This window comes from Typha angustifolia, chromosome 7 (assembly GCF_048772165.1).
Source record: "Typha angustifolia cultivar Huaian chromosome 7, ASM4877216v1, whole genome shotgun sequence".
Classification (NCBI taxonomy): Eukaryota; Viridiplantae; Streptophyta; class Magnoliopsida; order Poales; family Typhaceae; genus Typha; species Typha angustifolia.
This window is the reverse complement of record NC_133245.1, coordinates 9,090,994-9,109,779: the sequence shown is the minus strand read 5'-3', so window position 1 is coordinate 9,109,779 and position 18,786 is coordinate 9,090,994. Positions and strand designations below refer to the sequence as shown.

Genomic DNA, 18,786 nt, shown 5'->3' with positions numbered 1-18,786 from the left:
AATTATCGACTTATGAGAGAGAGAGATTGGCAATTCTACATGCGGTGACAAAGTGGAGGCCTTATTTGATCGGTACACGATTTATTATCCGAATTGATCAAAGGACTCTTCCATACTTTATGGGACAGCGCATACACACTCTGGCATAGCAGCTGTAACAACCAAAAAAATATAAAAAATAAAAATAAAAATAATTCTTCACTACATGGCACAACAGCTTTGTGCCATGCTGTGGCAGCTAGGAAGGGCGCCACTCACCCGAAGTGCTAGCCCGACGAACCTAGCTAGGCCAGCTGGCGCGGTGGCCCCCCCCCCCGCCGCCGCCGCAGCTTCCCTCCCCACCACCTCTCTCCCTTTTCTTCCTCTCTCTCTCTCTTTCTCTTTCGGGCTCTCTCTCTCACCATTCTCTCTTTCTCTCTCTCTCAAACACCCTTCTCTCTCTCTCTACCCGCTACCGTCATCACTCCATCGGCCTGCCGCTGCTGCTGCCGCCGCCACCTCCACTAACACCGGTGAGCCTCCCTACTTCTCTTTCTCTTTCTTTCTCTCTCTCTCTCTCTCTCTTTATCTCTCTCTTTCTCTCTTTGTCGTCTTCCTCTCGTGACCGCCGAAGGATTGAGCCGTCGAGGAGAGGCTAGCCGCTGAGTGAACACCAGTGGCCACACCCCTCCCCCACAGCCCAACCCTGTTCTTCCTTCCTCTTTCTCCTCCTCCTCCTTCTTCTTCTTCTTCTTCTTCTTCTTCTTCTTCTTCTTCTTCTTCTTCTTCTTCTTCTACTCCTCCTTCTTCCCTTCTTTCATCTTAGACTGCACCCTGCAAGTGGTGTTGGGCTCGGCCCAATGCCCTTGTAGCACATGGCACTGGGCTCGGCCTAGCGCCCTGCTATGCATGGCGCTGGGCTAAGCCCAGCACTATGTATAGTTTATATAAATATAAATATAAATATATATATATGCATATTTTTTATTTCTAATTATATTTGATTATGTTATTAATTATTCAATTAGTTTAGTTAATTTAATGTAATTAATTTGTATAAATTAAATATAATTATATCATAGTTATTAAATAATTCTAATTATATCATGTTTAGCAAAACACCTGCAATATAAATTACTATTTTAATCCTAGGTAGGTAATAGTAATTATTAGGGTTATGTACGTATATTCTTACGTAATTATTTGCAGTAACTTAATTCTTATTTTCTTCAGTATCAAGGAGAATAATAGGCAGATAATTATGTTTTAAATACACTATTAAATAATATAATTATGGTTAATAAATAAAAAAACAAATATAGAAATAAAGAGTACATAATTACAATAAGAAACTATCTTTCTATCGGGTTAATTTTAATTAATAGAAAGACTGACATATTTGTTATAAATAATTTCAGATCCCGACCCCCCTATTCAAGACCCTACGAACTTAGCTATCGAGGCTTGATCGTTATCGTAGTAGCATCACATCATCAAGAGCTTTTCACAACTACATATACACAACGGTGGTATATACATAATTATATAAGTACAAAGTCACCTGCTAAAATATAAGATAAGGATATAGATAAATTTTGGAGGATGTCCACTAATACATCATAAGATAACTCATCTGGCATATAGCACTAACCACACTTTACTCCTCACTCACCAACAAAACCTCTAAGGGAGTATCTTGCTCCTTTTGTTCACCTGGGTTTTTGGAAAGGAGAAAGCAAAGAGAGTCATGAGCTAAAGACCTAGTGAATAGACCTTACCTCGAATCAGTGAAGCCAAACAGAGAATAAATCAAGTACTAGATAATATAAATCAGAAAGAGTATTTTGTCATGAATGAGTATATGAATGTTTCTCAATAATACATAATTGAAAAGTATATAACATGTCATAACTGATAGAAGTATATAATCCTCAACAATAAATAAATAGATCTCTATATCATACTACCATCATAACTCTCTCTCAAATATGACACATGATGCAAGCCAACTATGTCATGATGTCAAATACAATGGTGTATAAATTATGATAATTACTCAATAATCAAATGAAATTCTCTGTATCACAATCAGTACCGGCATTTCGGTATACCATCATCACACTAGACCACTATGCATAGTCAACACCCGGTACCCGGTCTCAACATTATGTTCGAAGGCTCAGAGCATACTTTGCGACCCGCAAGAGTATCTCAAATATTATCATACCCCACCACTCACTAGGGTATCAACATCCATCCAGACCGGGCACACATATAGTTGATAGAAACCTCGTAAGGATAACTCGCCACATATATTTTCTGGCGATCGGCATGTGTCCGATTCTCTGTGCGCATAGACTCAACTGACCTTAGACATGGGCCACGAGATATCGCATATCAACGACCATAATCATCACTCCAGGCACCCCTAACCCTGGCACCTACTCGGGTATCCTCACGCTTTCTATCAACTATCCTATCAATTACATTTCATGCTTTCCTTCTAAATGTCAGATCACATTTATATATATCCAGTACGATAATAAGTCAATGCATAACAGAAATTTAGGTGGAATAGGAATCAAGAGAAAAATGATGTAATGTAGACTCCAACCATGTATCTAACACATGGATATTCCTGCTAGTCTATCACATACACACTCATACTAGAAGATCATCTTCATATAAAAATCATAACAGTATAATCATCTCTAATCATCTCTATTTATCATCATCATACTCATATCGAAGATTAGCCTAATCAATTGCATGATAAAATATGCTTGATTATAATCATCTCTAGATAAAGTCATATAATCATATTGGAGGCCAAAACATGCATGTACATAATACATAATATATCCTAATTTGAGAAAGGCGTCCAGGGGATAAGACTACTCACTCCACTGCAAATACCAAACCATCGATGATGCAAGATGTCATTTTATGCTATGTGCGCTAACTAGAAAGGTGTGTAGTGATATATGAGATATGAGTATTGGGCTTATGATTAGGTCTTTAATCTAATAATTGCAGATAGTCGGTCATGCAACATCATCAAGCATGTGTCAGCAACATTACTACTAATTATTTGTCCATTCTCTGATTTGTGATGCTCTAGGAGTGCATGCAATCTTGAAGCTTTGTGAGTATATGATATGATATATGGCATGACTTCGAAAGTTATGTGAATCATTTGCAATATGTGGAAAAGCAATCATCTTTTGATTATTGAACTTGTTTTACATCTAGGCTTGAGTCAGTCTTCTCCCTCTTCATGCCTCCCTCTCGGTATCCAACTCGAGTTTTCGTCTATAGTCGAAGTAATCCTTTATCGCTTCTCTTTCCTCACTTTAGTGACTAGCCATACTTAGAAGCTCCCTTCTCCCACTTTATCTTGTTCAAGATACTAATTCATTCACTATAGCCATTATCACCTTCCAAAACCCTAATCACATCAGCCATGCCCATCCCACCATCCCTTGACCTTTGGTTAATATTTCCATCATAACTTTTGATCTACCTACCTAATTGATGAGATTCTAGTTGTGTTGGATTCCTAACTTCTAGAGGAGCAACATATCCGAACCTCAGATCATTCCAACGATTGAATTAATCACTATTTCCTTCGAAATTTTTATATTGAGATCTGTCTAGGTTAGCAACTTGGATAGATAATCATCATCCTTGAGGTCAACCATAACACTATCAGAGCCAACTTTCCTTGTGCACCACCTGATGACACAAACCACTAGACCCATAGTAGCATGAAGGAGAGAAAAAGAATAAGAGACATCCACGTGTAGGGGAGGAACTCTACATCTCCACCCTTAGACACCCAAGGGCAAGAGGACTATGCACACACACCGCTACCTCCTCTACTCTCCATCACAGACCAAAACATGGAGATACTATCAAGGTCCATTGATGTTTTGGGACAGACTTTCTCCAATATCCTTGCCGAAACCATCAAAACCTTGAGTCAAATGATCCCACAACAAAACATTGGTTTATTATAGGCAATCCAAGAAGGTCCCATTTGAGGACAAAAGGTACCTCGATCTTTCGCACCTAAACCTCCAATGATGGTCTCATCAGTCAGCAAAGGACAAGAGAAAGAGAGAGAGAGAGACCACTCCCGGGTAGAGGCTAGGTGGGCCTCGCTAATACATCTACTGGCGTACCGTTCGGTTGAGGTTTCCCAAATTCTGAGGTGGAGATTCGATTGAACAACTTTTCATCTTCCAAGTCATGGATGAAGACCAAAAGGTTCTCCTTTCATCCTTCCACCTTGAGGATGTGGAGTTACGCCCTCTACCGCATTCGAACGGCTAAAAACAAGGCTCTAGATATGCGAAAGCGATTTAGATGTTCGAATGTGCCCGCCAGAAGTCATCTTATTATTTTTAAAATAAAGATAGAAAATGATATAATTCGAAGCAATTTGGACATGTCAAATCTGTATCTTAATCAAAAACCGCAATAACCCATCATGCTTCCCTCACCTTGTTCTCAAGGTGTAAAGTAAGAAAAATGATCCATCAAGTTATCTTTCATCTCCCATGTTGCCTCATCGGTGATCCACCCAAGCTACTCCACTAGAACCTACTTTTTGATGCTCCGATGGTAATCCCTTTGGCTCCTCAAAGAGGACCGAAAGCTCTTGCAATAGATGAACCAAATCATCAGCTACACTTGCCTAGTGTGTCTCCTCAAACTTGGTAGGATCCAATTGCATCAAATAGGCCTAGTCAGTGATGCTCAATAAGCCTTGAAGTGGTTGTAAGGCTGCTCCCTAATGCGGTCAAATGCCATCAAGCCACACTCTCCTACTGTTGTGCTTGAAGGTAAGGCACATCTCACCAAAATCAAAAGTGGCTAGCCCCAAGTGCTACAACCATTGTGTTCCCAAGATAATGTTTGCTCTTGAAAATGCAATTGGATACAAGTCCATGACAAGGGAATGCCCTTGGATTTGCAGCTGAATATCACTACAAATATTGTTAGCTCGGAGCGTCGTCCTATCTCTAGTGGTGACATCCAATCCTACCATCAGTTTGGAAGTGAGCCCAATCTTTCTGTGAAAATAGTCAAATTCATCAACTGATTAGTGATCAAGCAAAATTCTAAAATTTATCTCTTGCGTAACCCTAAGACCATAGCATTTCCCTAGACTCCAGGTGACAGGTACAAAAGCTCTTGTTGATATGTCGGATACTTAACAAACCTAAGCTCTGATACCACTCTAAAATATAACACCCAAACCCTAAACACGTACATGGCACGAGCCCACACGGCACGTGCATAGCACCTGACCATTTGGTTAGTTATTGACAATCAAATAAACCTGTAGCAATATCATAATTTTATCCACAACATCTGAACTAAGAATAACTCAAGTCTAACTGTCAACAGCATACAGATAACCCTACTTGGACCCTACACAAACCACATTCATTAGAGGTATAATCTCTACCTCATAATTATGATTTCTAAGATCATCAAGTATCTAATAGATCTTCTACTTGGCAGCATTTATGCTTACTCATTCTTGACGCATCAACGTTATTATAAAGATCCTTAATTAGCAAGCTCTTGCTGCGATCCATTTTTGAAGTGATCCACAATTATAGGCCTAACATACTCGTACAGTTACTATTATACAGTATGCGACCATTGTTAAGTGTTTGGGGCGTGCCAAGAGTGGTTAGGTAGAGAATTGTTGGGTGAGCTTCACTGCAATAGAGAGTTTTTGCGGATTAAATAAGCCTCTTTGTAGAAGAGCTTATGCGGACCGATCTCAAGAAGCAAATAAAGATATTATGCAGGCTATCTCAAGAAAAAGAAGAAATCTTATCAAATCAGTTCATTCGCAATTAGGTTTCTCATTATTTTCTCATCTTCTCTAGCTTTGCCTAGGGAAGAAATTTATTAAGCTAGTTAATTTTCTTCAATGTATGGTTTAATTTCCAAATTAATATATACTTTCGTCTCTTGATTATGGTTCATTTTGTATGGTTAATTCTTGTTTCCATGTTATTCTACTCACACAAAGAAGAGGAAGTTGTTTGTATCTCCTTCTAGTTGAGAAAGGCTCCTTCCTACCACTAAGATATTGCTTAGAATTCACGAGGAAATAGGCCATGGTGCTCTTGTGCACACGGCACTCAATTTCTGAAAGCGTGGTCAATAATATAGTAAGCCCAACCAGCGTAACGTAAGGTAGCATTTAAGCGATGGTTCAAACTTCCAATCCCCACACAGCAAGGCCTATTTGTTTTCAAGAGAATGGATATAGTTATTCCCCATGCACATCCAAGTTCCAAAGCAGCCCATCTTTCCCAGTGGAAAAATCTGACAAAGTTTAAATGCTCACCAGTCCTAGAAGCACAACCAATTAAGTACGAGCTGCCGCACTTGAAAATCCCTATTCTTAGTTTCCAGATCTACAAACCCATTAGTTACTGTTCTTGGACACAACATTGCTTGTAAGTTCTTGAGGGATGAGAGGCCCACCCCTTGAGGTTCTTATGTTGTGGTTGGTACTGCTGCTTTGGGTGCAAATCGTCTTGCACCCTATTGTCTATTCATCATATTCTTATGGTATGCCCTTCATGCTCATCTCTATAGCTATCAATTTGTTTCACTTAATAGAGTTTGTATTGTTGTCGGACTAAGTATTTGTAGTTGCAGAGGGACCCCACTACGACTATACTGCTTACACAGAGGTACTTTTTTTCTTTTCTTTTCTTTTCTTTTCTTTTCTTTCCACTGCTTGTCAGTGAACGTGCTGTTAGTATTTTCTACCTTGTTTGGATCTTATAATAAATAGCATTTTTGGTTAAGATATATATATATATTAGATTTCATGCTGTCAATGCACTGATACCTTCTTAACTTCAGTGTAAATCTCAACCTGAAGCACCTCTCAATGGTGGGGGAATTCTAACGAGGAATTCTGAAGATACTCAACTGACATACCATAAGACAGAGACAGGAGTTTACTCGCCAGCATTTGTACTATACAACCTCACAGAGACAACTAGATACAGTTTTTCCTGTAACTCCTTCGTTTTAAGCCTTTCCTTCTTCCTTAAAGCTTATTGATGCTCAGTTTGTTACACTTGTTTATGATTTATTCTTATACAAAGAAAGGGAGAGCAAGAGATGCATGCCTGAACCTTAAGGATCACTAAAGAATTACATGCCAAGATTGTTTCCTTGTGGGTGTTCTGAAAAGTAGGCATATTAAATTACTTCTAGAACCGAGGATTAAAATGAACAAAAATCAAAATTTCAAAGTCCAATTTACAAAGAGGAAACATGAAGATCTTTGATGAAAATCAGGGATGTAATGTTTGAGTGAGTGGAATCAAGAGTAATTTTTTGACAATTAGTCATTTAACTTTTATTAGCCTAATTTGAGCCGTATTTGACAGGTTGGGTGAAAATTAAAGGAACAAAGTCAGCTGTTCTGAAGGCGAGGCTATCTACTGACATAACAACATTGACATGCATAGGAACATCATTGGCCAGAAGTGGCTGCTGGTCCTTTCTCAAGGGAGGTTTTGTCCTTGACTCATCTTCGAGGACCTCTGTCATATACTTTCAGGTGCTTCAAAATTAATTAAACATTAATTGCATCTTTTTACCGAGAACAAAACCTTCTAAAACCTATGCTCTCTCTCGCTCGCTCTCTCTCTCTCTCTCTCTCTCTCTCTCTCTCTCTCTCTCTCTCAGGTCTTTTTCCTTTTTTCCAGTTGTCATACTCTAGTCTGTCAGGTATAACAGACATGCTTCCTACCATAAAGGATCAACGGTCTACAATGCTTACAATAATATATACTCAGTTAAAGCCTTAGTTGTTATAAAATAGTAATTCATTTGAATTTGCAATTCTCAATCTATTATTGATACTCATTGCACCTCAGTAGCCAAAATTATATCAGAACTTAGCAAAAGAAGCCTCAAATAAATCCACTATGTAATAAAGGTTGAGCACAAACTATATATTAACCGTGTATGTTAAATTTCATGCAGAGTGACAACCAAAATGCGACCATAATCTCAGTGAAAAGTGCTAATCTGCAGCCATTTTCAGCAGAACAATGGAATCTACAGCAGGAAAACAGTATCCATCTTGTTGTCCTCACATACTCCCTAGAATTTAAACTAGCATCTACAGAATCTACTTCTTCTTCTTACAAATCAATACATCTAATACTATTTGTGCTTCCTTCACAGAACAGAAAGCGATCTGTCACAGTTCACGTGTCCGACACTCGAGGGAGCCGCATCACGGGAGCAAACGTCTCAGTCTTCCAGCTCTCAAAGAATTTTCCATTTGGTTCTGCAATAAGCAAAACCATCCTAGGAAACAAGACTTATCAGGTTTTGTAGTCTCTTGTAGCCAACTCTTCTCACTTCTATTTCATATGATTGTGCTAAAACTAAACTTTGCGTACTCCACTGCAGGCATGGTTCAGAGAGCGATTCAATGCAGCAGTGTTTGAGAACGAGCTCAAGTGGTATGCAACAGAACCTAAGCCTGGAATTCTAAATTACAGCATACCTGATGAGATGCTGGAATTCATCCGGGCCAACCAGATCATGGCCCGAGGCCACAACATCTTCTGGGAGGATCCCAGGTATACACCGTCTTGGGTTCGCAATCTCACGGGCGACGAGCTACGAGCAGCAGTTAACTCGCGTATTGATAGCCTCTTGACGAGGTACAAGGGAGATTTCGCGCATTGGGACGTAAGCAACGAGATGCTCCATTTCGACTTCTATGAGGAACGCCTGGGGACTAATGCTTCTTTAGTATTCTTCAACACTGCCCAGAGATCTGACCCACTTGCCACTTTGTTCATGAATGACTTCAACGTGGTGGAGTCGTGCGACGACGTGAGTTCGAATGTCGATTCTTATGCATCGAGATTAAAGGAACTCACAGAAGGTTGGGGTATGTTAGAAGGGATTGGACTAGAGGGGCATTTCAGCAAACCAAACATCCCATTGATGAGAGCAGTGCTAGATAAGTTAGCAACTCTGGAGCTTCCCATAAGCAAGAATTTTGATCAGCAAACACAGGTCAAATTTTTTGATATCTTGTCTATAATTGAAAGTCTCTGAACTTCATAATATTTCAATCTTTCTTTAGGCTAAATATCTGGAGGAGGTGCTGAGAGAAGGATTTTCCCACCCATCTGTGAATGGGATAATGATTTGGAGTGCACTCGATGCAAATGGGTGCTATCAAATGTGCCTCACAGACGGAGATTTTCACAATCTTCCTGCAGGAGACGTGGTGGATAGGCTCTTACAAGAATTGGGAGTAACAGATGACCATGGATCATATAGCTTCAATGGATTCTTAGGCGAGTACAAGGTATTTATAGGTTATCGAAATATATCTATGGAGACAACATTTTCTTTGGATCGTGGGATAGAGACCAAGCAAATTAACATTCAAATTTGAGTATGAAAACACTTTTATTAAGTTTTATATTGTTGAAGGAAAGAATATTCTAAGGTATGAATAAATATTCTTCTACAATTGCTTAACTGTAGGACGAGTAAAGATGGAAAGCACCATTCAATCAATTTTGCGAATACTTCCCTACATGATTATCATCTCATAATTTTTCCTAGTGCTATGTAATTTATTATTGCTCGTTTATGTTGTCTCGTAGTAAACTCGTACAAATATAATACAAGTGCCTCGTGCCAAAGCTATGAGCTGAGGTGATATTTCAGTCCAAAACTCTCTTGCAACTCTATCATGTTATTAGATACTTTAGCATAAGAAATTTGGAAAGGTATTTGCATAGGTGAGGAATGACTATACACGTGTTTAGGAACAGCAAGGACTAAGTAAGCTCTAATATAGGAGGATCAAGAGGACCAATTCAAAGCCTGGTCTGCATAGACTAAGAGATACTAGACTACTGTGGACTTATTTGGAATTTGGATATATTGATATGTGATATTGTTGAGTACAAGCCTAAAGTTCTAAAGTATCTTCTTACGATTTAGGCATCCTCAATGAAGACAATATCCGTGTGTTAGGAGTTTATGACCAAACTAGTTGTCTTCCAAATTTTATTATAGAAATAAATTACACCTCAATCTTAATACCAAAGGTAGTTTGTCTTATTATAGCTGCTAGTAAAATGTTGAGCTTACCATTTTACCTTTATATGAGTATAATATCTTATCTTGATATCATCCGACCACGTGAGTCGAGTGAGTTAAACGAATCTAGTTAGTCTAATTTGCTTGTTGTCTTTAATTTTGAATTAAAGTGGATAATCCGTATGTGGATCCCATTCGCTAGGAATTTACTCCTATGAAATAGAAGTGGTCATGGGTTGATCATTATTTTGGAATAAGTATTGAGTTTAACTATTTTATATATGAACATTTATCGTTTTATCATTGTTGTTAGATCATATTTATCTTCGTAGCAGATCTTAAACCTAGATCCTTCCAAACTTCTAAACTTTTAAACCTTAGCCATCATTTTCCTCCACAAGCCATCTTACCTTATGATCTCGTCTACCATCACCCTTGGTCGTCGGCCACCTTTTGATGACTACCGTAACTTCGGATAACTACCAATCTGTCCAATTTCGATCTTCTTTCACTATTTCCATTTAAAATTTTCACTTAGACTTTGAAATCATGTGAAACAAAAGCTAATAAAACTGTAACTCATGAAGCTACCACTCATTAAAATATCATAATTTTCATACATCTAGATTGGCCTAGATCTAGTTCATAATAGTGGTACCAAAGCCAATATCCCGGATGATGGTGAACACATAATCCAAGGTTAACCTACGGGAGATCGCGGCTATGGAAGACTAAGAACTCATCTTTGTTCCTATGGGAGTTTCTTCGACACCACCACCACCACTAGCACTCGTTGGTAATGAGCCACCAGCATGGACCCAATGACTCACTCTAAGCATTGACAAAGGCTCTATTAGCTGCTCACCACCTCCCAACATCGCCAATACCGTCGACACAATAGAATAAGCCCTCCCACGGCAAGAAAACCCAACCCAAGTGGATCCCAATTTGGGGATTCCATCTGCTAGGACTTTACTCCTATAAATATGAGTGGTCATGGGTTGATTATTATTGTGGAATAAGTATTGAGTTTAACTATTTTATATATGAACATTTATCGTTTTATCATAGTTGTTAGATCATATTTAATTTCGTAACAGTAGATCTTAACTTTAGATCCTTTCTAAACTTCCAAACCTTAGCCATCATCTTCTTCCACAAGTCACCCTACCTTATGATCATCCACCACCACCCTTAGTCGTCCGCCACCTTTCGATGACTACCGCAACTTCGGATAACTACCAACCTATCCAATTTCAACATTCCTTCACTATTTCCATTTAAAATTTTCACTTAGATTTTGAAATCACGTGAAACAAAAGCCATTAAAACTGTAACTCATGAAGCTACCACCCATTAAAATATCATAATTTTCTTACATCCAAATTAGCCCAGATCTGGTTCATAACAGTGGTACCAAAGCCAATATCCCAGATGATGGTGAACACGCAATCCAAGATTAACCTAGAGGAGATCGCGGCTATAAAGGACTAGGAACTCATCTCTATTCCTATGGGAGTTTCTTCGGTGCCACCACCACCACTAGCACTCATTGGCAATGAGCCACCAACATGGACCAAAACATTATGTAAAGAATTTTCAAATGAGTTAAAAGAGATGCAAACATCCCCCTCTCCCCACCCCCCACCCCAAATGACTCGCTCTAAGCATTGGAAAAGGCTCTACTTGCCCACCACTGCTCAACATCACCAACACCGTAGATCACAGTAGAATAAGCCCTCCAACGGCAAGAAAACCCAACCCATGTGGGAGGAGAGGTGCTGGCCTAAACTGTAGACTTGACCCTCCTTCGGTTGCAATAGAGGCCCCCCTCCACTATGGACCTAGGTCGCTGCCATAGCAACATTGGAGGCAGGTTTGGGGTTGTCTTTACCACCCCAAGTGGAAATTAGGACCGAAAACCCTAATTTTCCACCGACGACAATCCAAGCGCTCTAGCTCAGTTCTTCACGTCCACTCTCTTCCTTCGACCACCCGCACTCGAGCCATGACCATCGTTCATGCCAGCACCAACTAAAAGATTGCCATCAATGGTGATTATTACTATAGCAAACCTGTAGCTGGAGGCCATAGATTTGACAATTCCACGGCACATGTTCACACGTGATAAGATGGATAGGACTGCCATGCGCAAATACGCCTGTACTTTACATAATATATCACAAAATAAATCATGTCATCATTAAGTTAAACTTATTAACATGTCCATATTTAAATCCACAACAACTATACTAGACAACTACATAATCTAGCATGACCTATACATGTCATGGCAAACCATTAAAATACAATAAATACAATATCGTCCAATCTATACAACATTCCTTATTATACAAAACACAATCTAATATAGTAGAATACAAAAATATACACCATCGGTATAACTCAATTTCTATATAAGCTATCTTTTATACCATCTCATGTGTAGCTCGTCTCATCTTCGTTTGAAAATATCTTTTTAGAATATCTCAAGTTGCTATTCAATACTACATATCTAAGGGGTTAAAAAAGAAATAGAGTTATGAGCTAAAAGCTTAGTGAATAGACCATACCCTAAATTAGTGATGTCAAATAGAAAGTAAATCATGTATTGAATAATATGAATTAGAAAGAAGTAACATGCTATGAATGAGCATATAAATATATCCTCAATAATAAGAAAATATATAGTATATATCATGTCATCTAAACAAGTATATAACTCTCAATAATGTATAAGTAAATCTCTAGTTAGATCATCATTATAATACTCTCAAATAGAGCAAATATTATGCATATATATCATGACTATGCTATAAAATCAAATAGATATGATCTGGCCTTCATAGGAAATCTAGAGGTGTCTTCTTACTCTACGATCGATGCAAGTTTGAACCCAATCTCTGATTCACGATCTGACCTCCATTTTGGAAGTTAGGTCTATTATGAATCTTCAAGGTTAGGAGGGTCCTTAAGATTCAACAGTTGGATCATAATGATATTTTGGATTTTAATAGATTCAAGATGGAGGATCAAATCTATCTGAATGGATAGGCAAAAGGGTGGCCAAGTAGTTGTGGTGCTGAAACTCGGCTAGGATTGGTGAAGGTGAATTAATGGGGGCGTAAGGTAGATCAGGGTGCTGCGTAAGGCAGAGAAGAAGAGGGAAAAGTGGGTCGTTTCTCAAGAACTAGCAAGGGCAACCAAATGGAATGGGGAGGAGCTTGGCTAATAATAGTGGTTGGCTAGGTTGAGGGAGATTAAGGGAGAAGATAGTTGAGATAAGAAGAAGGTCTGATCAATCACCAAAGTGACTAATCAGGTACACACTGATACGATTCGGACTTCACCAATGTCGTTTCGAGCATGGATATACTTTAGGGATGTCTTTGTCTTTTGTTTTAGTATTTAATTCTTAAAAAGATAAGTCTTCTGTATGTCGTGTTCGAACGCATTCGAACGCGGGTGGAGTGCGTTCGAACACAGTTGTGAATGCCTGCATCAGGTTCGCACATCCAGAGAGTACAAATTGTGCGTTCGAACACCACTTTCGAATGCACCTATGAACGCCTGCATCGCGTTTGTAAATCAAGAAAACTGCCAAAAATGTGAGTTCGAATGCAGTCAGCAAAAATATACTGTTTAGGGTTATTTTTGAATTGTTTGGTTAGCCTCTAAAGGTGTGGATGGCAACCATGGAGTCATTATTAATGAATTGAGTTTTTGCCTTGTCTCCTTCGTCTTCTTCTCTCCCATTCTCTCGATCCCCAACGACGCTGCTTCTAGCCTCCCTCGACCGGCCAATCACCCTAGTCCCTTGGGGACGGCCTATTCCTCCCCCTTCTTCCAATCTATCCAACACTAGCCCTAACCCTTCCATCACTCATAACACTTCCACCACCACTTATTCACCAGTGCTACCCAAAGAACGCCTGTCCACTACCATCCACCAACATCTAGGATCTTGTGCCTCCATCCACGGATCCTAAGACAGACCTCCGGATGTTCGTCCACTAATCGAACGATATCTCGAGATCCCTATATCTGATTCGCTTGAAATTTAATTTGTTGGAAAACTCTTTTTTGGGGCTACAATATATCCAAATCTCACGCCCATCCGATGACGAAATATTTAGAGATCTATTTTCAAAGTTCCGTATAGATCTAGTTCAGATCTAGAAATCAGAAGAGATCGAACCTTAGCCTAAAGGGGAGATCGTACCAAGCTGGTATTAGAGCCACCGTTTCTCGAACACGCGCTTCCTATGACGACAACCAGAGCCATGGCTGCACGTCGAGATAAGGAAGAAGAGATTCTCCCAATAGAGGAGGGGGAGGCGGTTGCGGGGACTTCCAACCGTGGAACCGTCCGATCAAATCGAAATACAAAAGAACCTAGTGTTCAAGCCGTGTTGGGATCTCTTTTTCAATAAATTGCCATCAACAACTAGATGATCATGGAGATGATACAGGAATTACAAGCAACAAGGGAAGCCATGATGAATGGGATCGCACCATCGACCCCACGACGCGAGTCCACTCCCATGAACCCGCCGCCACTGGTTCAGAATTTACAACCACAAGAGCTACTACTGCCACCACCCTATAGGCAGAGACAAGCAAGGATGTGATACACTTAGTTAGGATCTTGTCTTATTGCATTAGGTGTTTATTTTTATTAAAATAAAATTCCTGTAGGTCGCGTTCGAACGCCCTTATGAACGCCTGTGTTCAAACGCGGTCGGGCGAGTTCAAACGCTCGCATTCGAACACCTGTGTCGTGTTCGCAAATCCAGAGAAGGGACTTTTTTGAGTGCGTTCGAAAGCGATTGGGTGCGTTCGAACGCAATCGACGGGAATCCTCTAGAATTAGGGTTTCATATCATTTTAGGACTTGTTAGCTAGCCTCTATAAATATGTGGATGGTAGCCAACTTCATTATGCTATTGAATTCTTAATTTCTTGCCTCCTATCTTTTCTCTAGACTCCTCCCTCCTCCCTCTTCACCATCCTTCCACCTCTACTATTAGCAAGGTTTCTCCTCGTTTCTAATCTTCCTGGTTTGTTGAGCCACCCCTCTTCTTTGGAATTTCGACCACTTCGTTCCCCTCGTCTATTTTCATTAATCACTTCCACAATCCACCATCATCTCCATACCCATCCCTAACCCTAACATCCACTTCACCCATCACCACCACCATCACCCACGTTATTCTGTATTTTTGTCTCTGCTACATTTCTAATCTGTAAAGTGCATAAATATGAAAGTTGTAGATTAGGAAGTTACAAATCCAACCCAATTGGTTTCGTAATTTTCTAACTACTGAAAAATATCTGACAAATATTTTTCCACGGTTGTACGGACTGATTCCTATAATAAATTCAAATCTTGAAGAAATCTTAGCGTAGCCTATCTTTGGTTCCAGATCCCATCAATTTAGTATCAGAGCTCATCATTTCGTATTAGAGCCTATCAATTGATATCAGAGCCTATCAGGATGGTTCCACCAAGCCTAGTTGCAGGTGAGCCCATTCGACGAGCGAACCATTATGGAGATCACTTTAGAGATCTAGATCCATGGGCGAGGCAATACGAATCAGAACCACGCTGAGTTAATCAAAATCGAAGGAGGGATCATCAACCATTCATGGTACATCCTTCTCCGATTAGACAAGGACTTGGACATGATCCGGATCGAGACAACGACATCCGTGGGCAAATTGTGCGTCTTGAATTCTCTAAGTTCAAAGGTGGCGATCCAATCGATTGGTTGTATAGGGCAGAGCAATTCTTCACATACCATGGTATGGCGGAAGAATACAAGGTGACGCTTGTGAGCTTCCACCTTGAAGATGCGGCGTTTCATTGGTTTTGAGCAACCAACGCCAATGAGGCTATTGAAATTTGGGCTGACTTTTGTGCCGATATCATGCGGCGATTTGGAGCATCGGGGTATGAAGACTTCAATGCTCTCCTCTCAAAGACGGTGCAAAAGACCACGGTTGAGGCATACTAAGAAAAATTTGAGAGGATAAGTACCCGATGTCAACCCCCATGGACGGATCAATAACTTCGCAGCATCTTCATCTCTGGGCTGCGAGGAGCATACAAGCCAACATGAGGGCTTTAAGGCCTAGAACTTTAAACGAGGCCTTCAAAGATGCGGTGCTCATGGAAGACAAACACAGGGCCATGAAATTACACCTGAAACAGAATTGGACGAGCCAAAGAAGCCGCAATTTGGTGGGTCGATGCCCTTTTGTGCCAACCGAACACAAAGTGAGCTTGCCTCTTTTTCAGCACCAACTTTTCCTCTATTTTTAGATATGTTGGCAACCAATGCAGAGGATCAAATCATGGAGGAGCTTGAGTCAAGATCGCTTCCCTAATTTCAAACGTTGAGGACAAGGTTGCGGAAGCGTGGTGGATTGATATGATTCGGACTTCACCGATGTCGTCTCGAGCATGGATACACTTTAGGGAAGTCTTTATCTTTTATTTTAGTGTTTAATTCTTTAAAAAAAATAAGTTTCCTGTATGTCGCGTTCGAACGCGGGTGGAGTGCGTTTAAACGCGATTGTGAACGTCTGCATCAGGTTCGTACATCTAGAGAGTGCGAGTTCAAACGCGCATACGAATGCCTGTATCGCGTTCGCAAATCTAAAGAAGTGCGAAACATGTGTGTTCAAACGCGGTCGGCGAAAATGTACTATTTAGGGTTATTTTTTAATTGTTTGGTTAGCCTCTAAAGGTGTGGATGGCAACCATGAAGTCATTATTGATGAATTGAGTTTTTGCCTTGTCTCCTTCGTCTTCTTCTCTCCCATTCTTTCGATTCCCGGTGACGTCGCTTCTAACCTCCCTCGACTGGCCCTTAGGGGCAACCTACTCCTCCCCTTTCTTCCAATTTATCCAACACTAGCTCTAACCCTTCCATCACCCATAACCTTTCCACCCCATTAACGCCTGTCCACCACCATCTACCAACATCTAGGGTCTCGTGCCTCCATCCACGGATCCTAAGATAGACCCTCTGACGTTCGTCTACTAATTAGACAATATCTCAAGATCTCTACATCCAATTCGCCGACTTGATTTGTTGGAAGTTCTTGACTGATTGAGCAACTTGTTTTCTCTTGCGGATGCCCACTGCAATGTATTGCTTTTGAACCACTGCAATGTATTGCTTTTGAATGTTTCACTAGTGCAAAGGTTGTTTGTCTTTGTTCAGATATATTGAAGCTTTAGGAAATGGTGCTTTAAAATTCTTTGTAGATCAGATGACTTTGACTTAGAAGGGAATTCCATTATTTCATACATGTTTGAAATGGAATATTTGAGAAGGTAAGTGTAGATATAGGATTGACGAGGTATGTCACAACCTGAAATCGAAATCATGATCGGCCATGTATATCCATACGCTTGAGGTATACGAAGCTTTAACTAATATTTTCATAGTTCACAATAATAAAAATTAATGTAAAAATCTGACTTCGATAAACCCAATTCAATAATAATGAAAATGATCAATGTCATTACTAATGTGCCTCTAATCAAAATTGAATTAAAAGATAATTTAAAACATAAAGACCAAAAAAACTGAAAAGTAAAAAGAGATAAATTTTAAGTGGAGATGGAGTCTTAGTGTATTTCGCTTAATCGCCATGCTGATTAGTACCTAAAATATTAGAAGGGGAATCGCATGAGCCAACAACTATAGCTCAGTGAGCAGAATCCACTTAAAAGCCAAATAAATCTAAATTTATAAACATAACTTAAACTAAATCCAACTCCAACGATATAAAATGATAATTTCACTAAGCATGAGTATAGGAACAATAATAATTGCACAAATAATAATAGAGTAAGTCATCTCATAATATGTTTAGTTCTAATATATTGAATTTTTCACAATAATAATAATGCTATTTGTCTTAATTGTGTTAATGTCCTATGGATTTATATTAATTAGAAGTCACCTTAAGATGATGCTCAAGTCAGTTTTTCATAGCTGATTCGGTTAGGGTTACCGGGAGGTATCACTATCTTGTCTCTTCCACTAACTGTTGAGAGAGATTAGAGCCACCTAAATAAGTCTTTCGATCTAACCTGGGAATGTTCTCTAACTTTGCCAGAGTAACTTAAGAAAGTCACCTTAGTCTAAAATAGGATTTTCCTCAAGATTTTTAGGTAGACTTGAGTTAGCACGGATAGTCATAAGCGATTTATATCGAGACTATTCTCTCAGTCATATTAAATATCAGTTATGTTTTTCTACTAATATTCTTGTTTATTAAAAATTTCTATTTATACGAAGTATAACAATGCACCGAATCATATATTTTGCACACAAAAATATATGCACATAGAAATATAATAATAAATTTGCATACAAAGAAATACGTGGTCTGATAAAAAGCACAAAATATAATAAATAAATATATGAGTAAACCCACTCATTTGAGTCTAGATAAATAACTGAAATCTCTAATATCTAGTTCACGTGCTAAAAATCATCACCTTTAAATAATAAAGAGATAAACATAAATTTTAATTTAATTCCTAATATAGTTTTTGAATTTTTAAAACTAAAATTAATGGCTAAAATGGATTGATATAAACCCATTGAATTAGATTGGGTTGCGACTAGCCCGTAGCCCACTCAATTC

At 39.3% G+C, this 18,786-nt stretch overlaps 1 protein-coding gene across 1 annotated transcript; it reads left to right on the top strand.

Moving 5' to 3' along the window:
• Positions 1–6,310: 6,310 nt before the first annotated feature.
• On the top strand, positions 6,311–9,481 carry LOC140763567 (endo-1,4-beta-xylanase 5-like). Its single transcript, XM_073101814.1, has 8 exons — positions 6,311–6,582; positions 6,673–6,707; positions 6,883–7,039; positions 7,419–7,591; positions 8,020–8,121; positions 8,224–8,370; positions 8,455–9,072; positions 9,143–9,481. Exons 1-8 carry the CDS (start codon positions 6,483–6,485, stop codon positions 9,458–9,460), a joined length of 1,650 nt encoding a protein of 549 aa, XP_072957915.1. The 5' UTR covers positions 6,311–6,482; the 3' UTR covers positions 9,461–9,481.
• Positions 9,482–18,786: the final 9,305 nt, after the last annotated feature.

Bases quoted from the DNA above. Each gene is read 5' to 3' on its own strand.
- LOC140763567 (XM_073101814.1), top strand. From the start codon at position 6,483: ATGAGAGGCCCACCCCTTGAGGTTCTTATGTTGTGGTTGGTACTGCTG. The intron at 6,583-6,672 runs GTATGCCCTTCA...TTGTAGTTGCAG, and splicing joins CTATTCATCATATTCTTATG to AGGGACCCCACTACGACTAT. The intron at 9,073-9,142 runs GTCAAATTTTTT...ATCTTTCTTTAG, and splicing joins ATTTTGATCAGCAAACACAG to GCTAAATATCTGGAGGAGGT.